The sequence below is a fragment of the Pocillopora damicornis genome, chromosome 12, assembly GCF_964200805.1.
Source record: "Pocillopora damicornis chromosome 12, jaPocDami1.2, whole genome shotgun sequence".
In the NCBI taxonomy this organism is placed as follows: domain Eukaryota; kingdom Metazoa; phylum Cnidaria; class Anthozoa; order Scleractinia; family Pocilloporidae; genus Pocillopora; species Pocillopora damicornis.
In genome coordinates this window covers 12,904,699-12,931,224 of record NC_142681.1, presented here as the reverse complement: position 1 = coordinate 12,931,224, position 26,526 = coordinate 12,904,699, and the positions used below count along the sequence as shown (strand labels likewise).

General features: G+C 39.5%; 1 protein-coding gene and 2 long non-coding RNA genes across 14 annotated transcripts in view; all 3 read left to right on the top strand.

The window, feature by feature from the left end:
• Positions 1-399: 399 nt before the first annotated feature.
• On the top strand, positions 400-17,584 carry LOC149036551 (uncharacterized). The gene is made up of 8 exons (XR_016181441.1): positions 400-411; positions 757-784; positions 1,507-1,534; positions 2,261-2,285; positions 3,001-3,028; positions 3,759-3,786; positions 16,483-16,591; positions 17,448-17,584. It is a non-coding gene; the product is annotated as an uncharacterized LOC149036551 (long non-coding RNA).
• A 2,458-nt stretch (positions 17,585-20,042) lies between these two features.
• LOC149036550 (uncharacterized) lies at positions 20,043-21,498 on the top strand. The gene is made up of 2 exons (XM_089189431.1): positions 20,043-20,472; positions 20,880-21,498. Exons 1-2 carry the CDS (start codon positions 20,043-20,045, stop codon positions 20,942-20,944), a joined length of 495 nt encoding a protein of 164 aa, XP_089045557.1. The 3' UTR covers positions 20,945-21,498.
• Positions 21,499-23,353: 1,855 nt separating this feature from the next.
• Positions 23,354-26,526, top strand: part of LOC149036546 (uncharacterized) — a 45,047-nt gene continuing 41,874 nt past the window's right edge. For 7 of the 12 annotated variants that reach the window (XR_016181662.1, XR_016181657.1, XR_016181660.1 and 4 more), the window contains exons 1-2: positions 24,090-24,417; positions 25,811-25,885. This is a non-coding gene — a long non-coding RNA (uncharacterized LOC149036546). Of the gene's footprint in view, positions 24,418-25,810; positions 25,886-26,526 lie in introns of all 12 variants that reach the window. The other 5 variants (XR_016181655.1, XR_016181654.1, XR_016181653.1 and 2 more) reach the window with 3 other exon arrangements.

Below are 26,526 nucleotides of genomic sequence, written 5' to 3'. Positions count from 1 at the left end.
TGTTTGTCTTCTCACTTTCAGAAGCATCAGCCACGAAGTCTACATCTTGTGCGATTCATTATCTTTCATACCGCCCAGTTTTCCATCGCTGAAATGACTGAGTAACTCAAGAGAAATAATGCTCTTTTGGAAATGCCCAAGCTTTTTCGAACTTCATGTTTGCACTTTGTAATTACATGTCATTCGAATGACACGCCGCGAAAGAACCGCCACTACAGTGAAATAAATTTAGAGCGCCCTTTTCAAACCTTTGTAGCATTATACCACTTATTTTATCTACTAAGTAAAGATATAGGCTCTCAGGGGAAAGCCCGCTTACTCGTTTTTCAATCTTTATGCTTACACACTATGTAGTTATGTAACGTCATGAAAGAATCATTCTAAAACGACTTTTGTACCATGGCACTAAAGGTACACTCACTCTTGATATATCGAGTTAAACACTCCTATAGACTTTTCATGCCGACACGCGCCAATGTATTAATTTCTAGTTAAAATCTCTCGCTGCGTCAATTAACTTAAAACAGCGATTTCTCTCATTTCGGCAATTAATTTAAAACTTTACGAAAAGTTATCATAGGACACCATGTTACTTCCCCATGCTCCAATGCTGTTCAGCTGACGTTTGTTTAGAGTATCCCTAAAGGGACTACCCAACAAATACACACAGATACCCAAAACACTACGGCAGCGGAAGTTTTAATGTTAAGGGAAAGTCCCGTCTGTAATTCAATATGTTTGTCTTTTCACCTTCAGAAGCATCAACCACGGAGTCTACATCTTGGTGAGTACAATTAACAATCTTTCATACCTCCCAGTTTTCCATCATTGAAATGGCTGAGTAACTCAAGAGAAATAATGCTCTTTTGAGAATACCCAAGCTTTTTCGATCTTCATGTTTGCACTTTGTAGTTACATGTCATTCGAATAACACGCCGCGAAAGAACCGCCACTACAGTGAAATAAATTTAGAGCGCCCTTTTCAAACCTTTGTAGCATTACACCACTTCTTTTATCCACTAAGTAAAGATATAGACTCTCAGGGGAAAGCCCGCTTACTTGTTTTTCGATCTTTATGCTTGCACACTATGTAGTTATGTAACGTCATGAAAGAATCATTCTAAAACGACTTTTGTACCATTGTCCAAAATGTACACTCACTCTTGACATATCGAGTTAAACGCTGCTACATATTTTTCATATCTACACGCGCCAATGTAATAATTTCTGGTAACAATTACAATCTCTCGCTGCATCAATTAACTTATAAGAACAGCGATTTCTCTGATTTCAGCAAATGATTGTACATGTTACGAAAAGTCATCTTAAGACACCATGCTACTTCCTTAGTCTCCAATGCTCATCAGCTGCCTTTTGTTTAGAGTATCCAGAGAGGGGATACCCAGCACAATACACGGCGATACCCAAAACACAACTACGGCGGAAGTTTTAATGTTAAGGGAAAGTCCCGTCCGTAATTCAATACGTTTGTCTTTTCACCTTCAGAAGCATCAGCCACGAAGTCTACATCTTGGTAAGTACGAATAATAATCTTTCATGCCATCTAGTTTCCATCACTGAAATGACTGAGTAACTCAAGAGAAATAATGCTCTTTTGGGAAAGCCCAAGCTTTTTTGATCTTTATGTTTGCACTCTGTAGTTACATATCACTCGAATGAAACGCAGCGTAAGAATCGCCTCTACAGTAAAGTACATTTTGAGCGTCCTTTTCAAACCTTTGTAGCATTATACTACCTACTCTATCCAGTGAGTAACTCAGGAGATGTGAGGCTCTAATGGGAAAGCTCGCTTACTCGTTTTTCGATCTCATGCCGCCACGCTGTGTAGTTATGTCACGTCATGAAAGAATCGTTCTAAAACAACTTTTTTATCATTGTCCAAAAGCTACACTCACTCTTGACATATCGAGTTAAACGCTCCTACAGACTTTTCATATCTACAAGCGCCAATGTATTTATCTCTAGTAACAACCACAATCTCTCGCTGCGTCAATTAACTAAGGCAGCGATTTCTCTGATTTCAGCAAATAATTTTACATGTTCCGAAAAGTCATTACAGAACGCCATGTTACTTCCCCATGCTCCATTGCTGTTCAGCTGACTTTCGATTAAAGTATCCTTAGTGGAGATACCCAGCACAATACATGTCGATACCCAAAACACTATGGCCGCGGAATTTTTTATGTTAAGGGAAAGTCCCGACTGTAATTCAATATGTTTGTCTTTTCACTTTCAGAAGCATCGGCCACGAAGTTTTTATCCTGGTGAGTGAGATTAATAATCTTTCATACCAACCAGTTTTCCACCACTGAAATGACCGAGAAACTCAAGAGAAATAATGCTCTTTTGGGAATGCCAAGCGTTTTTGATCTTCAAGTTTGCACTTAGTAGTTACATATCATTCGAATATCACTGGGCGAAAGAATCGCCACAACAGTGTAATATTTAGAGCACCCTTTTCAAACCTTTGTAGCATTATACCTATCATTCTATCCAGTGAGTAATTCTGGAGATGTAAGGCTCTTATGGGAAAGCTCACTTACTCGCTTTTCGATCTTTATGCTTGTACACTATGTAATTATGTCACGTTGTGAGAGAGGCATTCTAAAACTTCTTTTGTACCATAGTACAAAAGGTACACTCACTCTTGACATATCGAGTTTAACGCTCCTACATATTTTTCATATCTACCCGCGCGATTGTATTAATATTAAGTAATAACCACAATCTCTCGCTGCGTCCATTAACTTAGAGCATCTGATTTCAGAAATAATTTTACATGTTGCAACAAGTCATCATAGGACGTCATCTTACTTCCCCAGTCTCCAATGCTGTTCAGCTGACTTTTGATTAGAGCATCCCAAGAGGGGATACCCAAACACAATACACGGCGATGCCCAAAACGCTGCTAAAGTGGAAGTTTTAGTGTTAAGGGAAAGTCCCGACTGTTATACAATATGTTTCTGTTTTCACTTTCAGAAGCATCAGTCACGAAGTCTACATCTTGGTGAGTACTATTAATAATCTTTCATACCACCCGGTTTTCCATCGCTGAAATGACAAAGTAACTCAAGAGAAATAATGCTCTTTTGGGAAAATCCAAGCTATTTCGATCTTTATGTTTGCATTCTGTAGTTACATGTCACGCGAATAACACGCCTCCGAAGAATCGCCATTACAGTGATATAAATGTAGAGCGCCTTTTTCAAACCTTTGTAGCATTATACCCCCTATTCTATCTCGTGAGCAACTCAAGAGATGTGAGGCTCTCGTGGGAAAGCCCACTTACTCGTTTTTCGATCTTTATGCTTGCACTTAGTAGTCAAATTATGTCACGTTATGAAAGAATCGTTCTAAAACGACTTTTGTACCATTTTGCAAAAGGTACACTCACTCTGGACATGTCGAGTTAAAATGCTCTTGCAGACTTTTCATTTCTACACGCGCCATTGTATTTATCTCTGGTACCAACCACAATCTCTCACTACGTCAATTAACTTAGAGCGGCGATTTCTCTGATTTCAGTAAATAATTTTAGATGTTACGACAAGTCACCACAGGACGCTATGTTACTTTCGCAGTCTCCAATGCTGTTCAGCTGACGTTTTTTTAGAGTATCCCAAGAGCGGATACCCAACACAATACATGGCGATACCCAAAAAACTGCGACAGAGGAAGTTTTAATGCTATGGGAAAGTCCCGACAGTAATTCAATACGTTTGTCTTTTCACTTTCAGAAGCATCAGTTACGAAGTCTACATCTCGGTGAGTACGATTAGTAATCTTTCATACCACCTAGTTTTCCATCGCTGAAATGAACGAGTAACTCAAGAGAAATAATGCTCTTTTGGGAATGCCCAAGCTATCTCGATCTCTATGTTCGCACTCTGTAGTTATATATCACTCCAATAACACGTGGCGAAAGAATCGCCACTACAGAGATTATACCCCCTATGCTATCCACTGAGTAACTCAGGAGTTGTAAGATTCACAAGGGAAAGCCCACTTATTCGTTTTTGGATCCTTGTGCTTGCACTTCGTAGTTATGTCACGCTATGAAAGAATCGTTCTAAAACGACCTTTGAAAATTTTGTGGCTTTTTGCCGTCAACTCTATCCATATCAGCCAAGATTTTAAACCAATGCTCAATTTGAGGAAATGATGACCAAAAAAATAATCTCAGACTTATCTTTATTATGACTGTCTGACCACGTTATTATAAGACATTTCTGGTGATTCATTACGTGGTTTTCAAGTGGCTTTTCTGTATTAGTAGTCATCTTGACCTCGTTTCAGCAGGATTCAGCGAATGATTCAAAGATCTCGCTCCATATGAATTCAGTTTCTTATTTTCACCTGTATATAGTAGCGTTTGATATTAGAGATATTCTTCACTGAAATCTATTCACACCCGCGGTTTTTTCAGTACACAAACTTTCAGTGGCCGCAATGTACATCAGCAAACAAAGTGACCTCGTTTCCATTTCAAAGTGCAAAGTCTCGTTTAAGAAGATAAGTCGATCACTCTTTGATATTCCACGCCAAATGGAGGCTTCTTATTCCTTGACAATCTTAACTTTACCTGAATGCACTGAAATTGAGTGATAGTGTAGTTAATCACTACTCTTACTTTGGAGTGGGAAAGAAAGTTTCGAACCCCGCAATTGAATACGTACGACTCATCTTTTCTGCGTGACGCGAAAACGAAACAACCTTCGTGCCAATTCCTTTTTATTAATACCCGTTTTCACGTCAGCTATAATATTTGCCTTACTTTACCTTATCACTATAATCACATATATATATTGCAACCAGTCTTTTTGTGGATCACTACACGTATGCTTACTTTTCAGTAGGAAGTAACCTTCAGGTTTCCACAGCTTTAAATTAGTTCGATTGCGTTGTCACGGTGTACCATGAATCCAAGAAAAAATTCGTTGAAAGTTTGAAGATATTGTTCGTGCTATTCGTATCATTTCTGACTAGGATAATATTTAACAATTATTAACCGAAAGTGAAGCGAATGTAGTTCAATAATTCCCGAGACGATGTCGAGGGGATTATTCTCGTATATATGTATTGAGCCTAGGGATTTTTCTCCGATATATTATTCTCCTATATATGTACATATGTAATGAGCCTGGGGTACGTAATTGTTTTCGTACAATTGCTTAGGTGCTTTTAATTTCTTTGTGAATTCGTTTTGTTTTTGAAACCTAACCCTAAGCCAACAAGATTAAGGAGGTTGTTTGGTTGTTTCTGTCATTCATTTTTTTCTCACTCCTGTTGCTGACTAGTTAATGAGGTTGGCCTATCAGTGTAAGGGACTGAGGATTTTAGCAGGCCAGTAGATTTAAGGGAAACTATCACTGTGAAAAGCCACACTTAAATAGGTAACTCTTTCGTATTCTTCTCTACTAGTTTAAGGAAGGCACAAATGAATGTTTTATTTCAAAAATTTGTTGCACATAACTGTGCACAATTCATTTTTACAACTTATTTATAAATGTGGGCCTAGCTAAAATGAAAAACTCAACATACACATTAAATCAGGTTTATACCCATAAAGGGAAACTTACCTTCATTAAAAGGAAAATAATACACATTTCTAAACAAAGGTCAATAGTGTTTTCCACAATTAGAAGCAAGTGTCAAATAACAAATGATTGAAAGCTGTCAATCTCATCATCAGAAGAATGTTATTAACTATTGTAAGGCAATATCTCAAGGGTGATCAAATTTCTAAAATCCCATCAAATTATTTTGCTAAACACCTGATATAGAAAAAAAACTATCTAATGAAACTAGAGTAATTTAGGAAAATGCTCCAAAAAGATAAAAAATTTGCTGGGTAGATTTTTTAAAAACTATTTTTGGGACCGCGCAATGGTAAATCTTATTTGTAAACAAAATATTAGGGTAGGTCAGCAAGCTAACTTTCGAGATACTTACTCATTAATATAGCCAGCTTTACTTCAGGTGCTCACAATTCAGCTCACAGTTTTATGGCCAGTGGTGTGTTTTAAATAATATCCCTGACTCAATGGCTCAGTTTGCGGGGAAAATTCCAGGTGATGGCCACAGATAAGAACAAAGTATTCCTTCTCTTTTTGTCAGTCAGCAAACGACAAATTTGTCATTTGGAATTCGCAATGGAGGAGAAAAGATAAGTTTTCTGGGGACTTTGACACCTTACAGAGTGTTAAAAAAAAAGCATACTAAATCGAAAAAAAGCAAAATTTGCACTCATGGTTTGGGGAAGAACTTATCTTTTTGTTGGAGGAAATTCTTGGTGACCAGTCCGACTTGTTTGGGCGAAGCTGATAATATCTAGCCGATGTCGAGGGTGCATTAACTCCTTCAAGTAATTTTTGTCCAAATTTGGAATAGGGATCTCGAAGAATTGAAATAGCTAGTCTGCCATCTGCAGGCCAACTAATGATACTTCAAAGAGCCACTCAGGTGGTAAAGATTTTCAAAGAAGGAGTCAACAACTTTTCATCATTGCTCAGCAAATGTTTTCTGTTGCAGCATTTCATTTGGTGATTATGTTTTTGAGCTTGAGTAAAGAAGAAAACAAAAAAATGTCTCGGTGAATTACTTCCGATGATTTAACAACTACATTGACATTTTCTCTTCTCTGTGTCTGACTTCTGTGTATAAGTGAATGGTACCGTATGAATTTTGTGCAATACTTTTCGCACATTAAACAAACAAACAATCAAAAATGTGTAGCATGATGTTGAAAATCAGTACATAAAGATTCTGCCATCTTTCTTCCTTTGCGTGGTATTTGAACATCGTATTATAAACTCTACTTATGTCTCTTTGCCTGAGTTGTTTGTTTGTCGAGCTTTCCCTTTGCTCAACACCCTATTTATTACCGAAATCATTCAGCTTTTAAAAACAAATAAGCAAGCAATTTTCATCTGATTTGCAACCACCTTTCTTGTTTAAAACTCATGCCATGAAATTTCCTGTAAAAGACTGTGCATAGGATGCATTAAGAGTGTTTCCACGAGAGCACCGGGCAGTCGTGCTACATGCCATCTCACCGATTTCAATGAAACTTTGCCAGTTTAAAGGGTCTACCCCAAAACTAAAAAATCTCTGAAAATTATCAAAAAAATCTCTGGGCGCCAATGTATTTTGTCTTGGATGCCTTTTAAAATCTGCGACTGTGACAAGTTTCTCTCAACTACACCTGTCACGCAGTTCTTGCTCTGAGCAGTCACTTGACCAAATAAACCTACATTTACAAGATGATTGATCAAGAAAGCTAAAAGATGTGAAAAACTTTCAAGATTTTTGTAGGAATGGAAAATTTCAAGTTTAAAGAGATGCATGTAAGCGAAAAATCAACGGGAAAATCGTAGCGTTTCTGTCTTGTCATTTATTACTTTGAAGATTTGCTAAAATCAGGAGATAGGGCTCTTGTACATAACAAAACATTCATTAGCCAATAAAGTGATCTTCTATTATCATTATCGCATAGTTTATAATAGGGAAACTGTAACAGGAGAGGAGATTTTAAAGTTACATGTCGCGTGCTTGTTGACGTACAAGTTCCCTAGTGTAGCAACTTCGGCTTTTCCACACCGCGGATGACGGGAAACTCTGCCCCCCCCCCCCTTATTTGATAGAAAATATTAAATATTAATAGACCCATCAATTCATTAAGTGCACCATGTTTCCAGAAAATAAGACTGGAAAATGTTTTTTCCACTTTCCACCGTCAGGAAATTCCACGTATAGAAATAGTATTTGTGGTGTGACTGCGTGACCTTTCATGAGAAGTAAAAATTGTTTATCCTTTTTTTTCAAGAAGACACTTCTAGAAAGTTCTTAATCCTTCTGTTATCTTATCTTCCTGTTTTTTGACTGCAAATACCATCTGCATTGCTATTATTTTCGCTGATTGTCATGGCCTTTCCTGCGTGCACGTGCGAGCCAGTTCAAATACAGCACTCTTTCAAGTTTCTCTGGGTGGTGTCGGGCTTAGGTGTGTAGGTCTGGCTCAAAAGATATCTGCGCGCTGCAACACGGGTTCCTATGTTTTCTCATTTTTCTTTATTTGTATTTTTATTCTCTTCCGTGCATTATTACACATTTATGTTTTTTTTTATTCCCTCAGCGTGTTCCCTCAGATTTGAAAGTAGGCTATGAAAACTCGATATTGACCAGAACTGAAACCCTTTTCTATCACTATTTGTTTCAGAGAACCCCCGTTATTTATAACCTTATTTCTCAAGAGAATATGTTTTTATTTGCTATTTATTTCCATTAGAACATGAAACTAGGTCCTGATAAGTTTTTTTGTTTCGTGACTCCCAAAAACTGTGTTTACGACAGCATCAACTGAGAAATCAAAGGCAATTACGCCTGAGAAATTTGCTTGTAACCTTCTACCCGCAAAAGGCAAATCCAAATGATGAAACGTTCTAAGACCTCTGTAAACTGGAGACATTGCGTGATGTTGAGGGGTCAAATATTTACACTAAATCTGTGACGCTCAAACGAATCACGTACACATGTAACGTCCGGAAAATGTCACGCATGTATAACACCATAGGCGCACCTGACGAATTCTATCCACTGGCTTCAATCAGGCCTGGGCTTCAAAAGTAAAGAAACAACTTATTTCCCATTTGTTCATGAGCAAGCTTATTTACCCTACTTGAAAAAATCCTTGATGAAGTCTACTATTGTCAGACGAAACGCGTGGGAGATAAATACAAGTTTTTACTTTCTCAGTTCGTGCAATGATGCTCACTAGTTTGTTCCGTCAAAAACGCTTTTAATGCGAGGTCACGTCGACCTCGACAGAAAAATTAAGCTCACCCTGTCAAAATCAATGGTTTGATACCGTAAGTACCAATTTAGTTACATCATTGGGCTTTGATCACAATAACGAAAAAAATGTGCGTTCCTCACGCTCGCCACATTTATTCTTTGGAAAATTATTTACTGGAGGGCGATGTCGCTTAGCTTCGTACGTCTAGACTCTAGCCTACGAAAATTATCGAGGTGAACCCCATGAAATTCTTGACAAATGTTTTAAAAACTTTGTCTACCCTTGAATTGCACGCAGGAAAACAAAGGCAAATTCCGAACGGTATTTCAAAACATTTTATTCATTGGTCAATTTATGAACTGTTTTATTGCAGCCCGAGAAAAAAAGCAAAATTGAAACAACCGGCGTATCGGTCAAATGAATTCCAATTTTTTTCAACGAGGAGTTGGTAAGTTCATTTTTCCCAGTAAATTTAAGTGGGAGTCAATTTTTTGTGACAGCCGAAGATAGACATCTCTGAAACGTCTCTGAAACTCTTAAAGAGTTTACACTTCCGGTAATATTTTCCTCCTTCTCGCAACAGCGCAACAGATGTTGTTAATCCTATGTAGTATACGTGTACAGTTGTATTATGTCTTCATAGTGATGCCATATAAGAAGTCGTGTGTCTGAAAAGCTCTCAATTCAACCTAACACTCGAATTGATAGAGTCAAGATGGTGCAGTTGTCTTGTTCATTTGCAACTAACTGTAGAACCAAATGTTATTTTTCTCGCGCTGCCCAGGGACGGCAACAGCTCATACCTCTAAATTCGTGGGTATACAGCTTAAAAAAAAATTTGACAGACGTCGATGTATCCCAAACATGCGTTTCGTCCGAGAAGAAGCTAATTCTAGCGCGTATTGGCTTGTCTAAGACTGACCGGTTGATAGAGCAGCAAATCGCACGATACTTCAGCCGGTTATCTGCCGTAACAAAAGTTGGTTTTGTTGACGAGGTCCCCCTCTGTAGAAATGAACGAGGACGAAGAGGCCGATGCCAATGATCTAGCTTCAGAAGTCGAAACTGACCGAACAAGGCAGAAAATAAGGAGTGACCTTACAAAATTTAGACGAAGACTGCAGGAGAGGGTACAGCTGCTATTAAGCTAAAAAAAAAAGATAATAATAAAGACATTTGCATCTCACTTTTCTTTTATATATGTTGTCTTTACTCGCGAAAACAACTGACTATGTCTCGGGATTTCATCAAGGGAAATTTGCAGGAAGCCTACTGGTCAAATTACTGCTGGCTCATTCTTAATAAATTTTACAAGTCACCCAATTAAACGCCGGCAACACTCGATCTACAGAGGTGTAGATTTTTATGTAGTAATAGAATGCTTGAAAAAAATATGCATATATTTACGATCGAGGCAGGCAAATAATCATAGAGATCTGCAGATTATTCTGAAATTGCTATCTGGCAGACAGCATAAACAACGCTCTTGAAAAATTCCTACGGAGAGTCTTCGGGTCACGCAATGTTAGCTTAGCGGAGTTCTGCATGGAAAAGTTCGATGGCGGTAAGTGACGGCGACAACGCTATTTTAATTTTATTTTCGGGATAGAAGCACAGTTTTCAGTCGGATAGAACCATGGATATTTGCTCTTAGGCGAGAGAGCAGAATTTCTCGTCTGTAAAAGTCGAAGTTGTTGCACACTGGAACTTGTAATAGTGTCAACCAAAACGCAGCGTGTGACTTTAAAATCTCCTAAAATGAGCAATGATGATGATAAACAATCAAATTATAGACTAATGAATGTTCTGTGCCGTACAAAAGCCATAGCTGCTGATTTTAGCAAATCTCCAAAGTAATAAACGACTGCAGAAAGAAACGCTACGATTTTCTCTTCGATTTTTCACCTACATGCATCTCTCTAAACGTAAATTTTTCCATTCCTACCAAAAATCTCGAAAGTTTTTCACATTTTTCACCTTTCTTGATCAATCATCTTGTATGAGGAGCTAAAAAATGTAGGTTTATTTGGTCATGTGATCGCCAAGAGCAAGAATTGCGTGACAGGTATAGTTGAGAGAAACCTGTCACAATGACAGATTTTTAAAGGCACCAAGACAAAAATACGGTGGCGGCCAAAGATTTTTTGATGATTTTCAGGGACGAAATAGTGGGTTATAAAGGGTAATTAAGATTAGTGTTGTAGCTTTCTGGCAACGGGAGATATTTGACCTCAAAGTTGTCAAATATTTGGATGAATCGAAAAGTCTAAAAACACTGTCGTATATTTGCCTCTGTTGATTGACAAGCCGTCAATCAAATTGACTGATACTTGCGGCGGACATAAACCAAGGATGTAAAAATATGTGTGCAAACCCTCAGAGTAATTGGTTAAATACCATCGCAGTGAGAGCTTCATACATTTTACCTATTTAGAAGCGATTTCCTTAGTGAAAACCAAGAAAAACCGGGGGGTGGTCTATCTCCCCCCGGTAAAAACCAAAACAGAAACCAGTCTTTTTGAGTTTTGGGGTAGACCCTTTAAACTGGCAAAGTTTCATTGAAATCGGTGAGATGCCATGTAGCACGACTGCCCGGTGCTCTCGTGGACACGCTCTTCATTTGAATCCAATTTCCTCAGACATAAAAACCCTGTTGACCCTCATTAAAATGCTGACGAGGAGAATTTGGTCAACAATCAAGAGCTTCTCTAGTTGGTGATCGCTTCTTTATTCAAGCGACCTTAATCTGTGATTCAGGGGTGTAATATGTAAATCAAATCAAGGAATGAATATGGTATGATAATTACAATAATAATAATGAGGGTATTATTGTGAAATAATTGCACTTAGAAGCAAATTGCAAAATTAAATGAAATTTCAATGAGAAATGTGATAAAAAAATTGGTACAATTATATTGAACTGGGTCTGTACATATCCATAACGTTTAAGAACATTTCACCAGATCATAATAAAAGGGGATGCCAAAATTTATATCTACCAATTGAAAGTTAAAAAAATGTAAAATTTTAATAATTTAGAAGTTTAAAAAATATCTGGCTGGAGGCACGTTGCAGGGAAAAACAATTCTTCTTCAAAGACTCAGTCTGACAAAAATAATCTTGGTGGGTCAGACTTAAGTCAGGCTGCCGTATTTTTCAATGGTTATAATTAATATAAGGTTGAAAGTTTGAAAGCTGATCATAACTAAATACATTACAGGGTTGAAAGTTTGAAAGCTGAAATACATTACAGTCACCTGCTATAATCACTTACATATAGTGCGAGGTGATTGAAGCGTGAGAGCTAAATTTCAAAATGGCTGCCTCGCCTTTCGTCGATGTTTGTGAGGAAGTGATAAAGTGATAGTTCATTCCCCTATCTCTATATATAGCACCTTCTACAAATTTTGTATTTTTACTTTTCAACTAAAAAAAAAACCCTCGTGAAAATGTTAATTATCTCACTCGTTACTCACGACTGTTCAATCATTATCTTGAATACCAAACTAACCTCAGGAAAAGCAAAACCTTTTGCTCCAAGGGTTTCAGACAAGGTTCTGTCAGTTCGTGATGCAACCTCCTTGCAGAGTCAAAATCAGCCAGTTTGGCTCGCGAACCTTCTGCCGCAAATTCTGACTCAAGGGTAAGGGAGCGCATCAAGGCTCATGGGAGCGCCTAGTCGGCAGCATACTTAAAACGCTCTCTAACTTTCGGGTTTTATTTTCGTTATTTACTGCTTCTTCTGATTTAACGTTATTCACCTATCGTGGATTACGTCATTAACTAGTTTATCGATGGCCCTCGTGTACTCTCGAACTGCTTTCAACGCTATTTTATCGAATCTTACGCCTCAGCGATTAAAGCCTTCTTCGTGGACGACGCTTGTACAGCTACAAATAGCAAGAACACCACCCACTCGCCGTGGCTGCTGTAGCGGTAAAAGAAAACAATAATCACCTGCCTTACTCAATAGAAATTCTGAGCTGGATGGAATTTATACAAACAATTTCCAAAATCATTTAACTGACGACAGTCGCGAAATACGTAATTTGCATATCAACGAAATAAATACAAACAATTCAATTCCTTCAATACGAACTATACAAAGTAACACCTTAACAACGCCATCTTCTCACAAGACCGAGTTTGCTGTCCTGTTCTATTGACAAACGTCGTGTCTTTGGTCCCAAAGATCGACAAAATTAGTATCCTAATATCCCAAAAGAACTTTGATTACATCTTCTTTACGGAGACCTGGTTACGAGAATCCGTTGGAGACAATCACTTGACACTAAACAACTGCAATCTTCTTCGGCGTGATCGCTCCCCAAGGTACACATGGAGGAGTTTGCATGTATATAAAAGAATCTATCAAGACCAGGAGACTACAAGAGCTTAAAGATCCCGCCTTCGAAGTCCTATTGCCCTACGTCAGACCCCCAAGATTACCAGTAGGGATTAACTGCGTCGTCACCGCATGTGTTTACCACCCACCTAGTTCTAACGATACTGAAATCTTGGAGTACTTGTCCGATGCCATCACGCGTGCTGAAGGTCTATTTCTTGGTTGCGGTATTATTATCGCCGGCGACTTTAACCAATTGGACACAAAACATCTTTGTCGAGATTTCCGCCTAAAACAACGTGTCCACCAACCAAACCGCGGTGCTAACATTCTGGATCTAGCGCTCACCAACATGCATAATTTCTATGATTCAAAACCAGTCGTACTTTTACCACCCTTTGGCCTATACGACCATAATGCTGTTGCAGTTTGGCCGAAAACTAGAGCATCTTCTAGTACTCCAAGCATGAAAATAGTCATTAAAAGAGACACCTGCCCATCGCGTAAAATGAAACTTGGTCGGTACCTATCCGAAATCGATTGGCACCTGATTGAATCGGAAACGTCGTGTGACGAGAAATGCAAGTTTCTGTGTGCTCTGTAATCATGACTGGCTACAACATTCTCATGCCAGAGAAACTAGTGAAGATTCACCGGAATGATCCCCCGTGGATATCGGAAGAACTGAAGCACTTAATAACCTTGCGCCAACGTGCTTTCTCCTCTGGGAACAATGTTATCTTCAAATTATATCGGAACAAGGTCAACAGAACGAGGAAATCCTGCCGAGGGAAGTATTTTACCTCCAAATTTATCAAGCTTAAACAGACGAACCAAAAGACCTGGGGGTCTGAAGTAAAACCTTTAAGTGGTATGACATCTGCTCCTAACGAACTCCTCAATCAACTTCATATTGACAACACCCAAGATCTGTCATCTAAAGACTTTGCAGATTTAATTAACAACAGTCTGATCGCACCGATGAGAGCCTACAATCCACTGGATTTCTACCCTTCTTGATGAAATCCATGAGTACCCAAATCTCAACACCAACTTGGCTGACACTGACTCTGTGTTAAAGAAGTTAAAAAACCTCAACCCATCCAAAGCACTAGGCCCTCATGGTATTGGCAATAGGATCTTGAAAGAATGCGCACTTCCTATCACGCACCTACTCAGTGCCTCGTGGAAAGAACAGAAGCTACTCCGAGTATGGACACAAGCCAACATACCACCAATTCCCAAGGAGAAAACCGGTTTCCAACATCAGCAAGCACTTAAGACCAATTTCGCTCACCCCTGCTTTATCTAAACTGGCTGAGGGCTTCTTAGTTGAAAAGACTATCGCCCCTGCTGTTTAGAAGATAGTCGAACCATCTCAGTTTGGCGGTATTCCTCGTTCATCCGCAACCCATGCGCTCATCTCGATGGTGCATTCTTGGGCTAAGGCAACCGACGGACCAGGAAGCGCAGTCAGATTTTTTTTTTCCAGTCAGAGTTGCTCTATTTGACTATCGCAAGGCTTTTGACCTCATAGACCATCACATCCTAGATAAGAAGGTCTCTCTCTTTTCCAGGCCTCTCTTTGTCAAGCGCTGGGTGATCGACTTTCTCATGAACAGACAACAGCGAGTAAAGCTAGCTAGAGACTGTCTCTCCGAATGGGCTGATATCCCGTCTGGTGTGCCGCACGGGAAAAAGGTATTACTTTACGGTTTGTTGCGCGTGTATCAACTTTCGATAGAGATTTGATTTATTCAGCTGACACGTTCTTTAACAATTGGTTCATGCTTTAGCGTGCACTATCAAGTTATGGAGCACGTGGGAAGTTTGGAGAGCTCGAAAGAAGCGTAAGAGTTGCCCGAGGCAATAGCCGAGAGCAACTCTAGCTTCTTGAGCCAATTGTTCTTGAACCAATTGTTTTATGACATAGCCGGTGGAATCGTGCATCAAATCCGACGCGAAAAACGGACAACAATATCACAAGTGATTGTTCGCGGTAAGCGAAATATTAATTGAGTTTTACTATTTCCGAGAACAACTGTAAATATATATTTAACAATTTTGAAACGGAAAAATGTAAGCTTACCTTTGAAGGTTGAAACAGACCAGTTTGTCATTTGTTTGGTTTTACCAGTGTCTTTCTGTCAAAATTTGTTGCATTTCACCCTCGGACAGTGAAGCGAATCGTGACGGCGCTGATGCCGAGTCTCCTTTTCCGTTGTTTTTCTCTTTTTCTGCCTCATTTAAGAACTCTAGCCCAAGAGAAAAGGTCGGAAAATTATCTTCGTTTTGGGACTGGTGGGCCGAGTCTCTGTTTGTATTCATTATTTTTGCGAAATATATTATTTTTCCCCGCGCTAACAATGGCCGCTCGCGCGATAAAAAAAAATTTCTGGCGAAGCGATATGCTCACGCTATCAGCGTGCACTATCGGGATTTTGAGCGCGCTTACGTACACTGAATTTGATTGCGCGGCTCTGTTAGCTACGTTAGAATTTCAGTTATGGCGCGTACAGGTTTTTTTTTTAACAAAAGTCGCGCGCGCAACACACCGGGATTGAAAATTCGTCGTAAAATCGCACGAACCTTAGAATGAGTGTAGGCAACTTTGACTTCTGGCGAGATAAAGTGGATGGTTCAAAGGACCCCCTGAGATTTTTTCCAAGGCTATAACTCCAATTTGTTTATAACTATGATAATCGTCATTAGTAGCGGACGATGCTCTTTACCCATTATTGTCCTCATATCGTTATCACGCCGGAAGAAGTATAAAGCCGACACGTTGCCTTACCTAACTACGCAGAAAATTGTTCTCTCTTTTGCTCCCCTTGCATCCTGGAAACTGTTACTATTAAGAAGATCAACAAGAAAGCCTTAAGAACTACTGAAATTTTTGATTAACAGAATGTAAAGAAAAAAATGGGTAGGAAGAGTAATTCGCGTATCTTGTAATCTGTACGACAGTTTTCACTTGTTCAAAATTTGAATTTGATCAGTTTTCGCGTGTGTGACTTAAGCGAACCGATAAGATTCATTCAAGTCTTCTTGTTTGCTTGATTGAAACCTCCAAAGTTGTCCTAAATGGAAGTCTTGAAAAGTGTCACGACAAGCCTTCGCCCAAGTGAAATTTAATTTCCGTAAAACTCTGAAAAATAAAGAGATCCGATCAAACGGATTGTGGTTTTAGTATAGGTACATGAATGTCTTATAATACACAATAAATGAGCGAAATCTGTGTATCAAGCAAAATCGACCGGACCGCTCTTACAGAGACACTCTTAATATTGCAGACCACTCTTTGCTGGTTCTTCAGTTGTAGAATACCGTCTGGCACTACAACATCATTGATTCATCAAGATTATCAAATGCTCTACTGAAGGGCTTCAGAAACTCATTACGATGGCCAATTTACATTGTCAACTCAGTTGGTAAAGCCAAATTATTTTATAATACCTTCCAAAGTTTCTTTAGAAACTTACCCCGTTGATTAATGTTGTTTTTAGAAACTATGCAAGCCGAAAGTTCTCATAAAAGTTAAGATAAATGCTGCTTTTTTCATTTATCTTTGTCCTTTGACTTTTAAGTCATGTCGTGCTGTCCAAAATTCACAACTTAGGTAAAATCAAAGGTGACAAACCGAGTTTGTCAAATTTTTTGGCAATCTTTTTGGCAATCATCCTCATCAGACACGAACAGATTCGTTTTCAGCTGTATAATTCATATAAGTAAGCTTATTAGTGTTGATAAACTGCTACAACAACATTTTCAAATGTTCCTAGAACGTCGTAGCGAAAGGTTTATCAATCCTTCTTGTTTTTGTAGGAAACCCGCAACCTTTCAAGAACCCCCTAATTGATGGCGCGATCCCCCGACTCACAACCATTAGTCAAAGTCAAGTGTGCTTCACTTTTTTTGTTTTGTTTTGTTTTTTTATACTTGATAAGATGAACAAACGAAACAGCTAGATCAAAAATCGCTTCGATAACAGTTGACTTTTACGGCGTGACAGTCAGACAGTCCGTTTTTAAACTGTGCAGGTCGAATTAATTTTACAAGTTTCACCAAATGTGATCCGTTGATGTGCTCCAGTTGTACTTATCCACACCTCTTCTTCACTTCTTTTTTTGTTTTAAGTCAATATTGTGAATTCTAACGCTTTCAGAAAGTTCCAAAAAGTTTCGGCGCACGTAATCGACCCAGTCCGTTTTGGTCACATTATAAATCGAGATTATCCAATCATTTGGTTAGCTTGTGTTACTGAAAATAATGTCTCCCTCATAACAGGAGAGGATGGCAATGGAAACCTAACAGCAGAAGACATGATATCTTTCATGTGCATCGCCTTGCTAGTTGTCCTGCGTAACTCAGATCACATTCAGAAAGCCATTGAGATACGGAACGAATGTTTGATTCTGCTGAATAACAACGATAAAAACAGCGAAGACCAATTGAATTCCCTCCGCCAACCAATTTACGAATTCATCTAATTTACGAAGGTTTACAGATGCCAAAGAACTTTATGAAAAAGCAATTGATAGAGAGAGACAAACCGGTGAAAAACTTGGAGAAGCAAGTGCCTGCGCAAGATTCGGAGCTATGTTTTATAAACTTGGCTAAAACCTAAAAGCGAAGGAGTATATTGAGAGGGCCCTTGCCATAAGCACCGAAAATGGCGACAGGAGAGGAGAAGCATCTTGCTACCAAGGCTTAGGAGCGTTGCATCAGTCGCTCGGGGAATGCAACAAGGCTAAAGAATATCTCCAAAAAGCGCTTCTCATCACAACTGAAATTAGCGACAGAAAAGAAGAAGCATCATGTTGTGGGAACCTAGGTTATGTGTGCGGGTCTCTCGGACAATACAACAAGGCTGAAGAGCATCTCCAAAAAGCGCTTGTTATCAGAACTGAAATTGGCGACAGAAGAGGAGAAACATCATGTTATGTAAACTTAGGTTATGTGTTTATGTCTATCGGGCAATACGACAAGGCTAAAGAGTATCTCCAAAAAGCGCTTGCCATTAGCACTGAAACTGGTGACGGAAGAGGAGAAGCATCGTGTTATGAAAACATAGGATGTGTCTTTGCGTATCTCGGGCAATACGACAAGGCTAAAGAGTATCTCCAAAAAGCGCTTGAAATTTTCAGCGCTGAAATTGGCGACAGAAGAGGAGAAGCAACATGTTATGGAAACCTAGGTAATGTCTTTGAGTGTCTCGGGAAGTACGACAAGGCTGTAGAGTATCTCCAAAAAGCGCTTCCCATAAGAATTGAGATTAATGACAGAAGAGGTGGGGCAGCTGACAACGGAAACCTTGGTAATGTGTTTCTGTCGCTCGGGCAGTACGAGAAGGCTATAGAGTATCTCCAAACAGCGCTTATCATCAGAACTGAAAGTGGCGACAGAGAAGGAGAGGCAGCTGACTACAGAAGCCTAGGTAATGTGTGTGAGTCGCTCGGACAATACGACAAGGCTAAAGAGTATCTCCGAAAAGCGCTTGTCATCAGCACTGAACTTGGCGACAGAAGAGGAGAAGCCAACATCTTATGGAAACCTAGGTAATGTCTTTGAGTGTCTCGGGCAGAACAACAAGGCTGTAGAGTATCTCCAAGAAGGGCTTGTCATTACAACTAAAATTGGCGACAAAGGGGGAGAGGCATCTACCTCCGGAAACCTAGGTACTGTGTTTAAGTCGCTCGGGCAATACGACAAGGCTAAAGAGTATTTAAAAAAAGCGCTTGTCATCAGCACTGAAATTGGCGACAGACGAGGAGAGGCAGTTAACTACGGAAGCCTAGGTAATGTGTTTCACTCGCTCGGGCAGTACGGCAAGGCTTAAGAGTATCTTCAAAAAGCGCTTGTCATCAACAATGAAATTGGCGACAGAAGAGGAGAAGCAACATCTTATGGAAACTTAGGTCATGTGTTTCGGTGTCTCGGGCAATACGACAAGGCTAAAGAGAATCTCCGAAAAGCGCTGATCATCTCAACTGAAATTGGCCACAGAAATGGAGAGGCATCTACCTACGGAAACCTAGGTACTGTGTTTCTGTCGCTCGGGCAATACGACAAGGCTAAGGAGTATTTCCAAAAAGCGCTTGTCATCAGTACTGAAATTGGCGACAGACGAGGAGAGGCAGTTAACTACGGATACCAAGGTATCTTGTTTGAGTCTCTCGGGCAGTACGACAAAGCTGAAGAGTATTTCCAAAAAGCGCTTGTCATCAGAATTGAGATCGGCGACAGAGAAGGAGAAGCAGCTGACTACGGAAACCTAGGTACTGTGTTTCAGTCGCTCAGGCAATACGACAAGGCTAAAGAGTATCTCCAAAAAGCGCTTGTCATCACAACTGAAATTGGTGACAAAGGAAGGGAAAGGCATCATGTTATGGAAACCTAGGTACTTTGTTTCAGTCGCCCGAGCAATACGGCAAGGCCAAAGAATATCTTGAAAAAGCGCTCGTTATCAGAACTGAAATTGGTGATAAGGAAGGGGAAGCAGCAGATCTTGCAAACCTTGGAATTATGTATAGAAAGTTTGGAGATTATGAAGCTTCGGGAGTATGCTTAGAGAAAGCTTTATCCATATTCAGAGATATTGGAGATAGAAAAAAAGAGTTCCAAATCTTTGAGGATTACGCTATTTTGTATTTATGTCAAAATAAAATCAAAGACTCCTTGTCGTGTCTTCATCTGTGCATTGAAAAGTATGAGAAGCTGAGATATTTCTTGGGCGCCAATGATTAGTTCAAAACATCATTTCTGGAGGACTCAAGAATATTTCCTCACAAGCTTCTTTGTACTCTGCTTTGCGGCACCGGAAATACTTGTGATGCTCTTTATGTTGAGGAGTTGGGTCGAGCTAGAGGCCTCTCAGACTCGATGGCAGAGAAATACTCGGTTGAAACGCACATCTCTGCTAATCCACAATCTTGGTTTGGCATTGAGAACATTTTTAAAAAGAAAAATAACTGTACTTGTCTGTACATATCTTATTTTCAAAATCACCTGCATTTGTGGATCTTGAAAACAAGTGGAGTCCTTCACTATAGAAGAATATCACTAGAAGAGAATCTAGTTCAGGCTGGGTTGCCCAAAGATTTGTCTTTGAGCAAATATTTGGCTGATAGCTTCCAGAGTCTTGGTATTTTGCCCGCTGAAGATTGTGAAGATCGGTCTTTAAATATGGTTGAATTGCAACCGCTCTTTCCCGAACAAAAGAGCTCAGCAAGATTGCGACTCATGGAGGAGGACGAGGACAAGGAGAAGGACGACGAGGACAAGGACGAGGACAACGGACTCCCCTCAACAGGTGTCAACCACTACAGGCACCATACAAACGACTCATTCACGACATTAACATTACAAACGAACCGAACATGCAGAACGACCTAACTTCACTAACGGATCCAAACCGACCAATCACGATTGACCTACGCCACTTGAGTCTTACAGCCAATAACATCACGGTAAAACTGACCAATCAGTTTACACAAACCGGACTAAGTACATTCGACTGACAACAACCTTTCACTTGACTCTGATGATGACTTCCGCGCAGGTTGTCGAAACGTCAGTCACCATTACCGACAACAGTTCTTCTCAGGACTACACTCACCCAGACGATCAAACTACACTATTACATGTTACCCCCGGGTTCAAACCATTTACTGTACTATGTTATTTATAATTGTTTTTCTTTTTTTACGTTTGTTACAGGAAAGAGAATGAGAATAGCTCGAAGTAAACAGACCTTACAGACTTGTAGCTGGATAACCAAATAGAATAAGTAGAGAAAATACTCTATCCGTTATTTCATTGTGTAATTATAGAAAGGGCTATCTCAAATTAAGCATATTAATTTCAATTTTTTGCGTTCTCTTTTCCGATCTTCTCAGGAGGTGTTGGTTACGTATCCGAGAATATTTTTTTTCTGCGCGAAAATTATCCTATCCGGCCGATATAATTAGCACGAAACATTATTGACTTAGAGCTCTTAAGTGAAGTGAAATCAGGAAAGTTAAAACAGTGGTGTCAGCATCAAAAACGAGCCAGTCAAGTCTCACAGGGTTTTCTCTCAAAGCCTTTTGTTATAGGTTTCGTTAACAGAATCGTAAATTTTTATGTAAAATTTTTACGGAAAGTTTTTCTTTTGCTCAGTTCCAGTACTACCTCTGAGTGCTTAAAAGACTGGAAAAAATTACGTGGATTTCCTAATAGAACCATGGAAAAAGCTATAAAGGTCAAGAACTTAATTAGTATCAAGTGGAAAAATAACGACAGCAATATTTTGAAACTGGTTCAACAAGTCACTTACGCATTACAATGTTTGAGATAATGTATGTTTGCGTGGTGATTTAATGTTTTCAAGTCAGGTGCAAGTGGTAGGAGTGTCTTGAGAAAACAAAGGGTGACGTTACATGGAAGAGAATGTCATGCGTTGAGAGGTCAAATATTCCCACTAAATCTGTGATCCTCAAACAGATCACGCACTCGTACATGTAACTTCCGAATAATGTCACGCATGTACAACGCCGTAAGCGCACCTGGCGAATTCTTTCCGCCTGCTTCAATCGAAAAGAGACAGGTTATTTATTTAAGCAAGCTTATTCAGCTTACTTGTAAAACCCCTGGATGAAGTCTGCTATTGTCAGACGAAACGCATGGGAGATAAATACAAGTTTTTACTTTCTCAGTTCGTGCAGTGGAGCTCGCTAGTTTGTTCCGTCCAAAAAAAAATCGCTTTTAAAATAGTCACGTCGACCTCGTAGAAAAATTAGACTCACCCTGTCATAATCACTGGTTTGGTACCGTACGTATTAATTACGTTACATCATTGCGCTTTGATCACAGCAGCGAGAATGTGCATTTTCTCACGCAGGCCACATTTATTACTAGTCGTAGTCATTGATTATGAAGTACGTTTGTGGTGGAGATTGAAGGTTTTTTTTGGTTTTCGTACTAACGAAGGCTTTATAAGAAACAGGGAACAAATGGCTGGGTGCCCATTACGCGGTTGGAGGTAAACAAGTTTAAAGCAGAGGGAAACGTCTGAACAGGAGTTGAAGGCTAAGTGGAAATATTGTACAGTAAAGAGGCAGATGATGTTAGGAGCTGAACAAGACTTTATTGCCTGCAAAAACCGCCACTCAACTTGCCACCTGTGGCTTCGTTGTGACGTGACCACCAAGGAAAGATCTGCGTGAAATGCTTTATTGTTCCCGAAAGAACAAAACTCGTTTGAAATAATTTTCCTAATTTTCTAGAAGTAACGCAAACTTCCCTTAGGCTTCGATAATGGATAAAAGTTAGCTATAAAAGTGTGAAAAAAAAAGTTAAGCTTACCCCAAACGCGAGAAAGTACCGCTTTTACTCTTCTTCCAGTTAAACTACTCGCCACAAGATGCGCGATTGCTATTTGCGCATCGGGATGTGACGCGTGACAAAACGAGGTAGACTATTCAAGATGGCGCTGAAAATGCAGACGTTCGACGAAAATGAGTATCACATAAGATCAGCCTTGAGTACCACAGGAATCCCAACTGAGTACCACAGGACTGTGTTTTGCGTTCTCCTAATGTCGAACGCAATTACAATTGGAAAATGAATTCACTCGAGGGCGAGGTCATAGGTCGGCAAGTCTTGACTCTGGCCGACGATAATTGCCAACGAGCGGCGAGGTAACCTCCCTGTTGAGCACCTTGAAACTCTTGTCAAATGTTTTAAATACTTTGCCTCCCCTTGGTTCGCACGCAAAGAGAGACAAATTTTGTCCCTTTCGCAACAGCCCAACAGATAGTATTGATCTTATGTAGTGTAAGTGTATCAGTTGTATTGCGTCCTCATAGTGATGCTACATAAGTGATCGAGCGTCTGAAAAGCCCTCAATCCAAGATGGCGCAGTTATCTTATTCATTTGCAACTAACTGTAGAACTAAATCTTATTTTTCTCGCACTGGCCAGGAGGGCTTTGAAGAGCTCATACCCCTAATTAATGGGTGCACAGCATAAAAGAACACTTCAGGAGAGACTTCAATGTATTCCAAACATACGTTTCGTCCGAGAAGAAGCTTATTCTAGCTCGTATTGGCTTATCTGGAGAATATGAAGGCCACGAGTTCATGATATGCCTCAGATATCGTGCACAGGTTGGTGTGAGATTCAGTCCTTTGAGTTTGTAAATTCCAGTATCCTCTTCATAAAAATCGGAGACGTAAAGTTGAGAGAGTAGTAGATCTTAAGATGGCAGAAGAAATCAAAGCTGGCAGAAGAAATCAAAGCTAGTGACGAGTCTTTCAGGTGGTAAGGTGACTGTAAACATAATAGAACACATACTGTGACTGTTATCTTAGAGTCAATGAGTAAGGAAGAAAGGCAATAATGGTGCTTATCTGAACATCAATTTTCCTAACTGGTGAGTGGTGACTGCGATAAACTTTATATCGCATGATTGTTAGGGATACGCAGATACTGTAGAGGCGCTCACGTAGACAGTTTGGAGGCGGGCGATCCTCCCTCTGACTTTGGAACTGCGACAAGTGTATAGCGCAGACTAGCTGGCACAGTTTGGAGCACCTCAGGGCTTCACTAGGCTCATTACACTAGAAATCTTAAGCAAACTAGTCATAGAAGCAGGTGGTTATCGGCAACGTGCACAGATCTCTGAACCCGGGCCATCGCGAGAACTATACCCAATCCGTCTCAGACAGAACAAGAAAGTGGTGTATTAAAACGTTACAGTCATATTTACTGCCTTCCAAAAGCACCTTAACATAGGATGAAGCTGATAAGAGAATCCGCCTTTGATGAGATCAAGAGGAAATTGACGGAGGCTTAAAGAGACTACAAGAGAGGGTACAGCTGCCATAACCTACAAACGATACAGACCTTTGCATCTCACTTTTCTCTCAAACAATAATTTACTGTTATAACCCATGAAAACAACTGGCTATGTTGTCAGGTCTTTTCACCAAGGAAACAGGAAGCCTACTGGTCAAAATATTGCTGGCTCATTCTTTACGTCACGTTATTCGACGCCGGTAACATTCGATCGAGAGAGAGATGCAGGCTTATGTGGAAAAAGGGGAGATATTTGAGATCGATGTAGGCAAATACACATAGAGATCTGCAGAATAATCTGAATTTGTTATCTAGCAGACAGCATGAACAACGTGCTTGAATAATTCCGATGAAAAGTCTTCGGGTCACGCCACAGACGTAAGTTAGGCGGAGCTCTGCATGGAAGTGTTCGATGGCGGTAAGTGACAACGACAACACTATTTTAGTATTATTTCCGGAATAGTAGCACAGTTTTTGAATTTGAAAGAGCTATTGATATTTCCTCACAAGCGAGAGGACAGAATTTCGCGTCTGCAAAAGCCGAAGTTGTTGTATAGGGAACTTGTATGTCAACCAGCACGCAGCATGTGACTTAAAAATCTCTTAAAATGAGCGGTAAACAAATCATAGACTATGAATGTTTTGTGCCGTACAAAAGTCATATTTGCTGATATTAGCAAATCTCCAAAGTAATAAACGACAGAAGAAAGAAACACTACGATTTTCCCATCAACATTTCGCCTACACGCATCTCTCTTAACGTGAAATTTTCCATCAATTCCTACAGAAATTCTTGAAAGATGTTCACATTTCTTGGCTTCCTTAATCGGTAAAATTTCCGCACAGCCCATATTATATTATGCATTCAGTTCTTGGAGAAAGAAAAAATAACAAAAACAATACATTGCCATCGAGAAAACAGGTTTGTTTTCACAATAGTATGGGGCTGTGCGGAAATTTTACCTCCTTAATCAATTATCATGTATAACGATCGAGCTACAACATGTAGAGGTTTATTAGCTCAAGCTTAGCCTCTTAGAGCCAGAATTTCGGGACAGGTTTAGTTGATAGAGGCTTGTCATAGTCGCAGATTTTAAAAGACATCAAAGACAATGCAAGGCTATTCATATCCTACTTCCAACTTTGTCTCCTATGTCTGAAAGCTGACAATAGCCACTTAAAAGCCTGCTGATACTATACCAACAGTATAAAAAAATGCCACTTTGTTTTGCTGAGAAAGAAATGCGAAATTCCACTGACTAAAACCCAAAAACTGTGAACATATTTGACAACCATCTATTCTTGCCCAGTAAATTGAGCAAGGACTTTTATTTTTATTTTTTTTTAATAGAGGGAGCTGGGTTTGTGATTGACATGAGTCACTCAATGAAGTTTTAGTCAGATTCAGAATATTTCCAGTTGGTAAAAATTATAAAGATACAGGATACTTAAAGAAAAATTCAACAGAATGGGAAATGTTTCAAATAGATGATTGTGGGAACTAAACTACAGGAATTAATGAAATACAGGAAAGTTAGGCCAATAGTTCATAGGATATGGGATGCTCAGACTAATTTTACTTGGAAAGCTGCAAATAATACTTTCCAACCTACAATAATTGTACCTGTTTAGTAATTCCAAACACTGCAAACAACAATCCATAATATAATTGGTGCATTTTAATTAGTTAAAAAACTTTTTTTGTTTGCATAAATTGTATGTATACAATCATAATTATAGTCTCTACTGATCAACCCATCAATAATGAATTACATGATATGCATAATTGTATGTTTTGTTTTGTTTTTCAGAATTTCAACACATTACAGAGTGTATGTATTCAAATGGATGCCAGTGTGCTAGCCCAATGGCCAATCAGGTTGCAAGTAAGTACACAAATTATACATCACAAATTACAAACTTTACTCCTGTTCTAAAGATACAACTTGTCCATGTATGTATAAATATATCTGATTGCATTTGCCAAAAACATGCCCGTTATGTTACAAGATTGACATTTGAGTTCATGCCCTGCCAGTCAGCTCAGTTAATGGGTGAACACCCTTTGGTTGGAGGCTTGTTGAACATCCACAGTAGCAGGCTTAGGAGAGGCTGCAAAAACCTGATGGTTAGGTTTTGGTTGAAGGTGGCCATTGCCTGCCTTCAAGCCAGCCTAGTTAAAGATAATGCAGGGGATTAAATGTTTAAGTTAGACTGTGCCCACATGCATCCCAGCCACCAACCAATCCAAAGGTGGCTTGCAAATAACTCTGTATGGAAACCTCAGGGGGTGGAGAGGGTAGATTTTTCAAACCTCTTGGTCCACAACATTTTTCTCTGAGGCTAGGAAATGCTTGTCTTATTCATTGTGGTTGAAAGTCTGCATTGCAAAATTAGTAATGACAGGCTAGTAACCTGTCACACTTCACCACTGAAGAGGAGAACAGTGGGATTTTAGGTTTTGCAGTTTCTAATAGACCCCAATTCCCTCCTTACTGAACTTTAAACACTCCATGGCCAGAGGGTG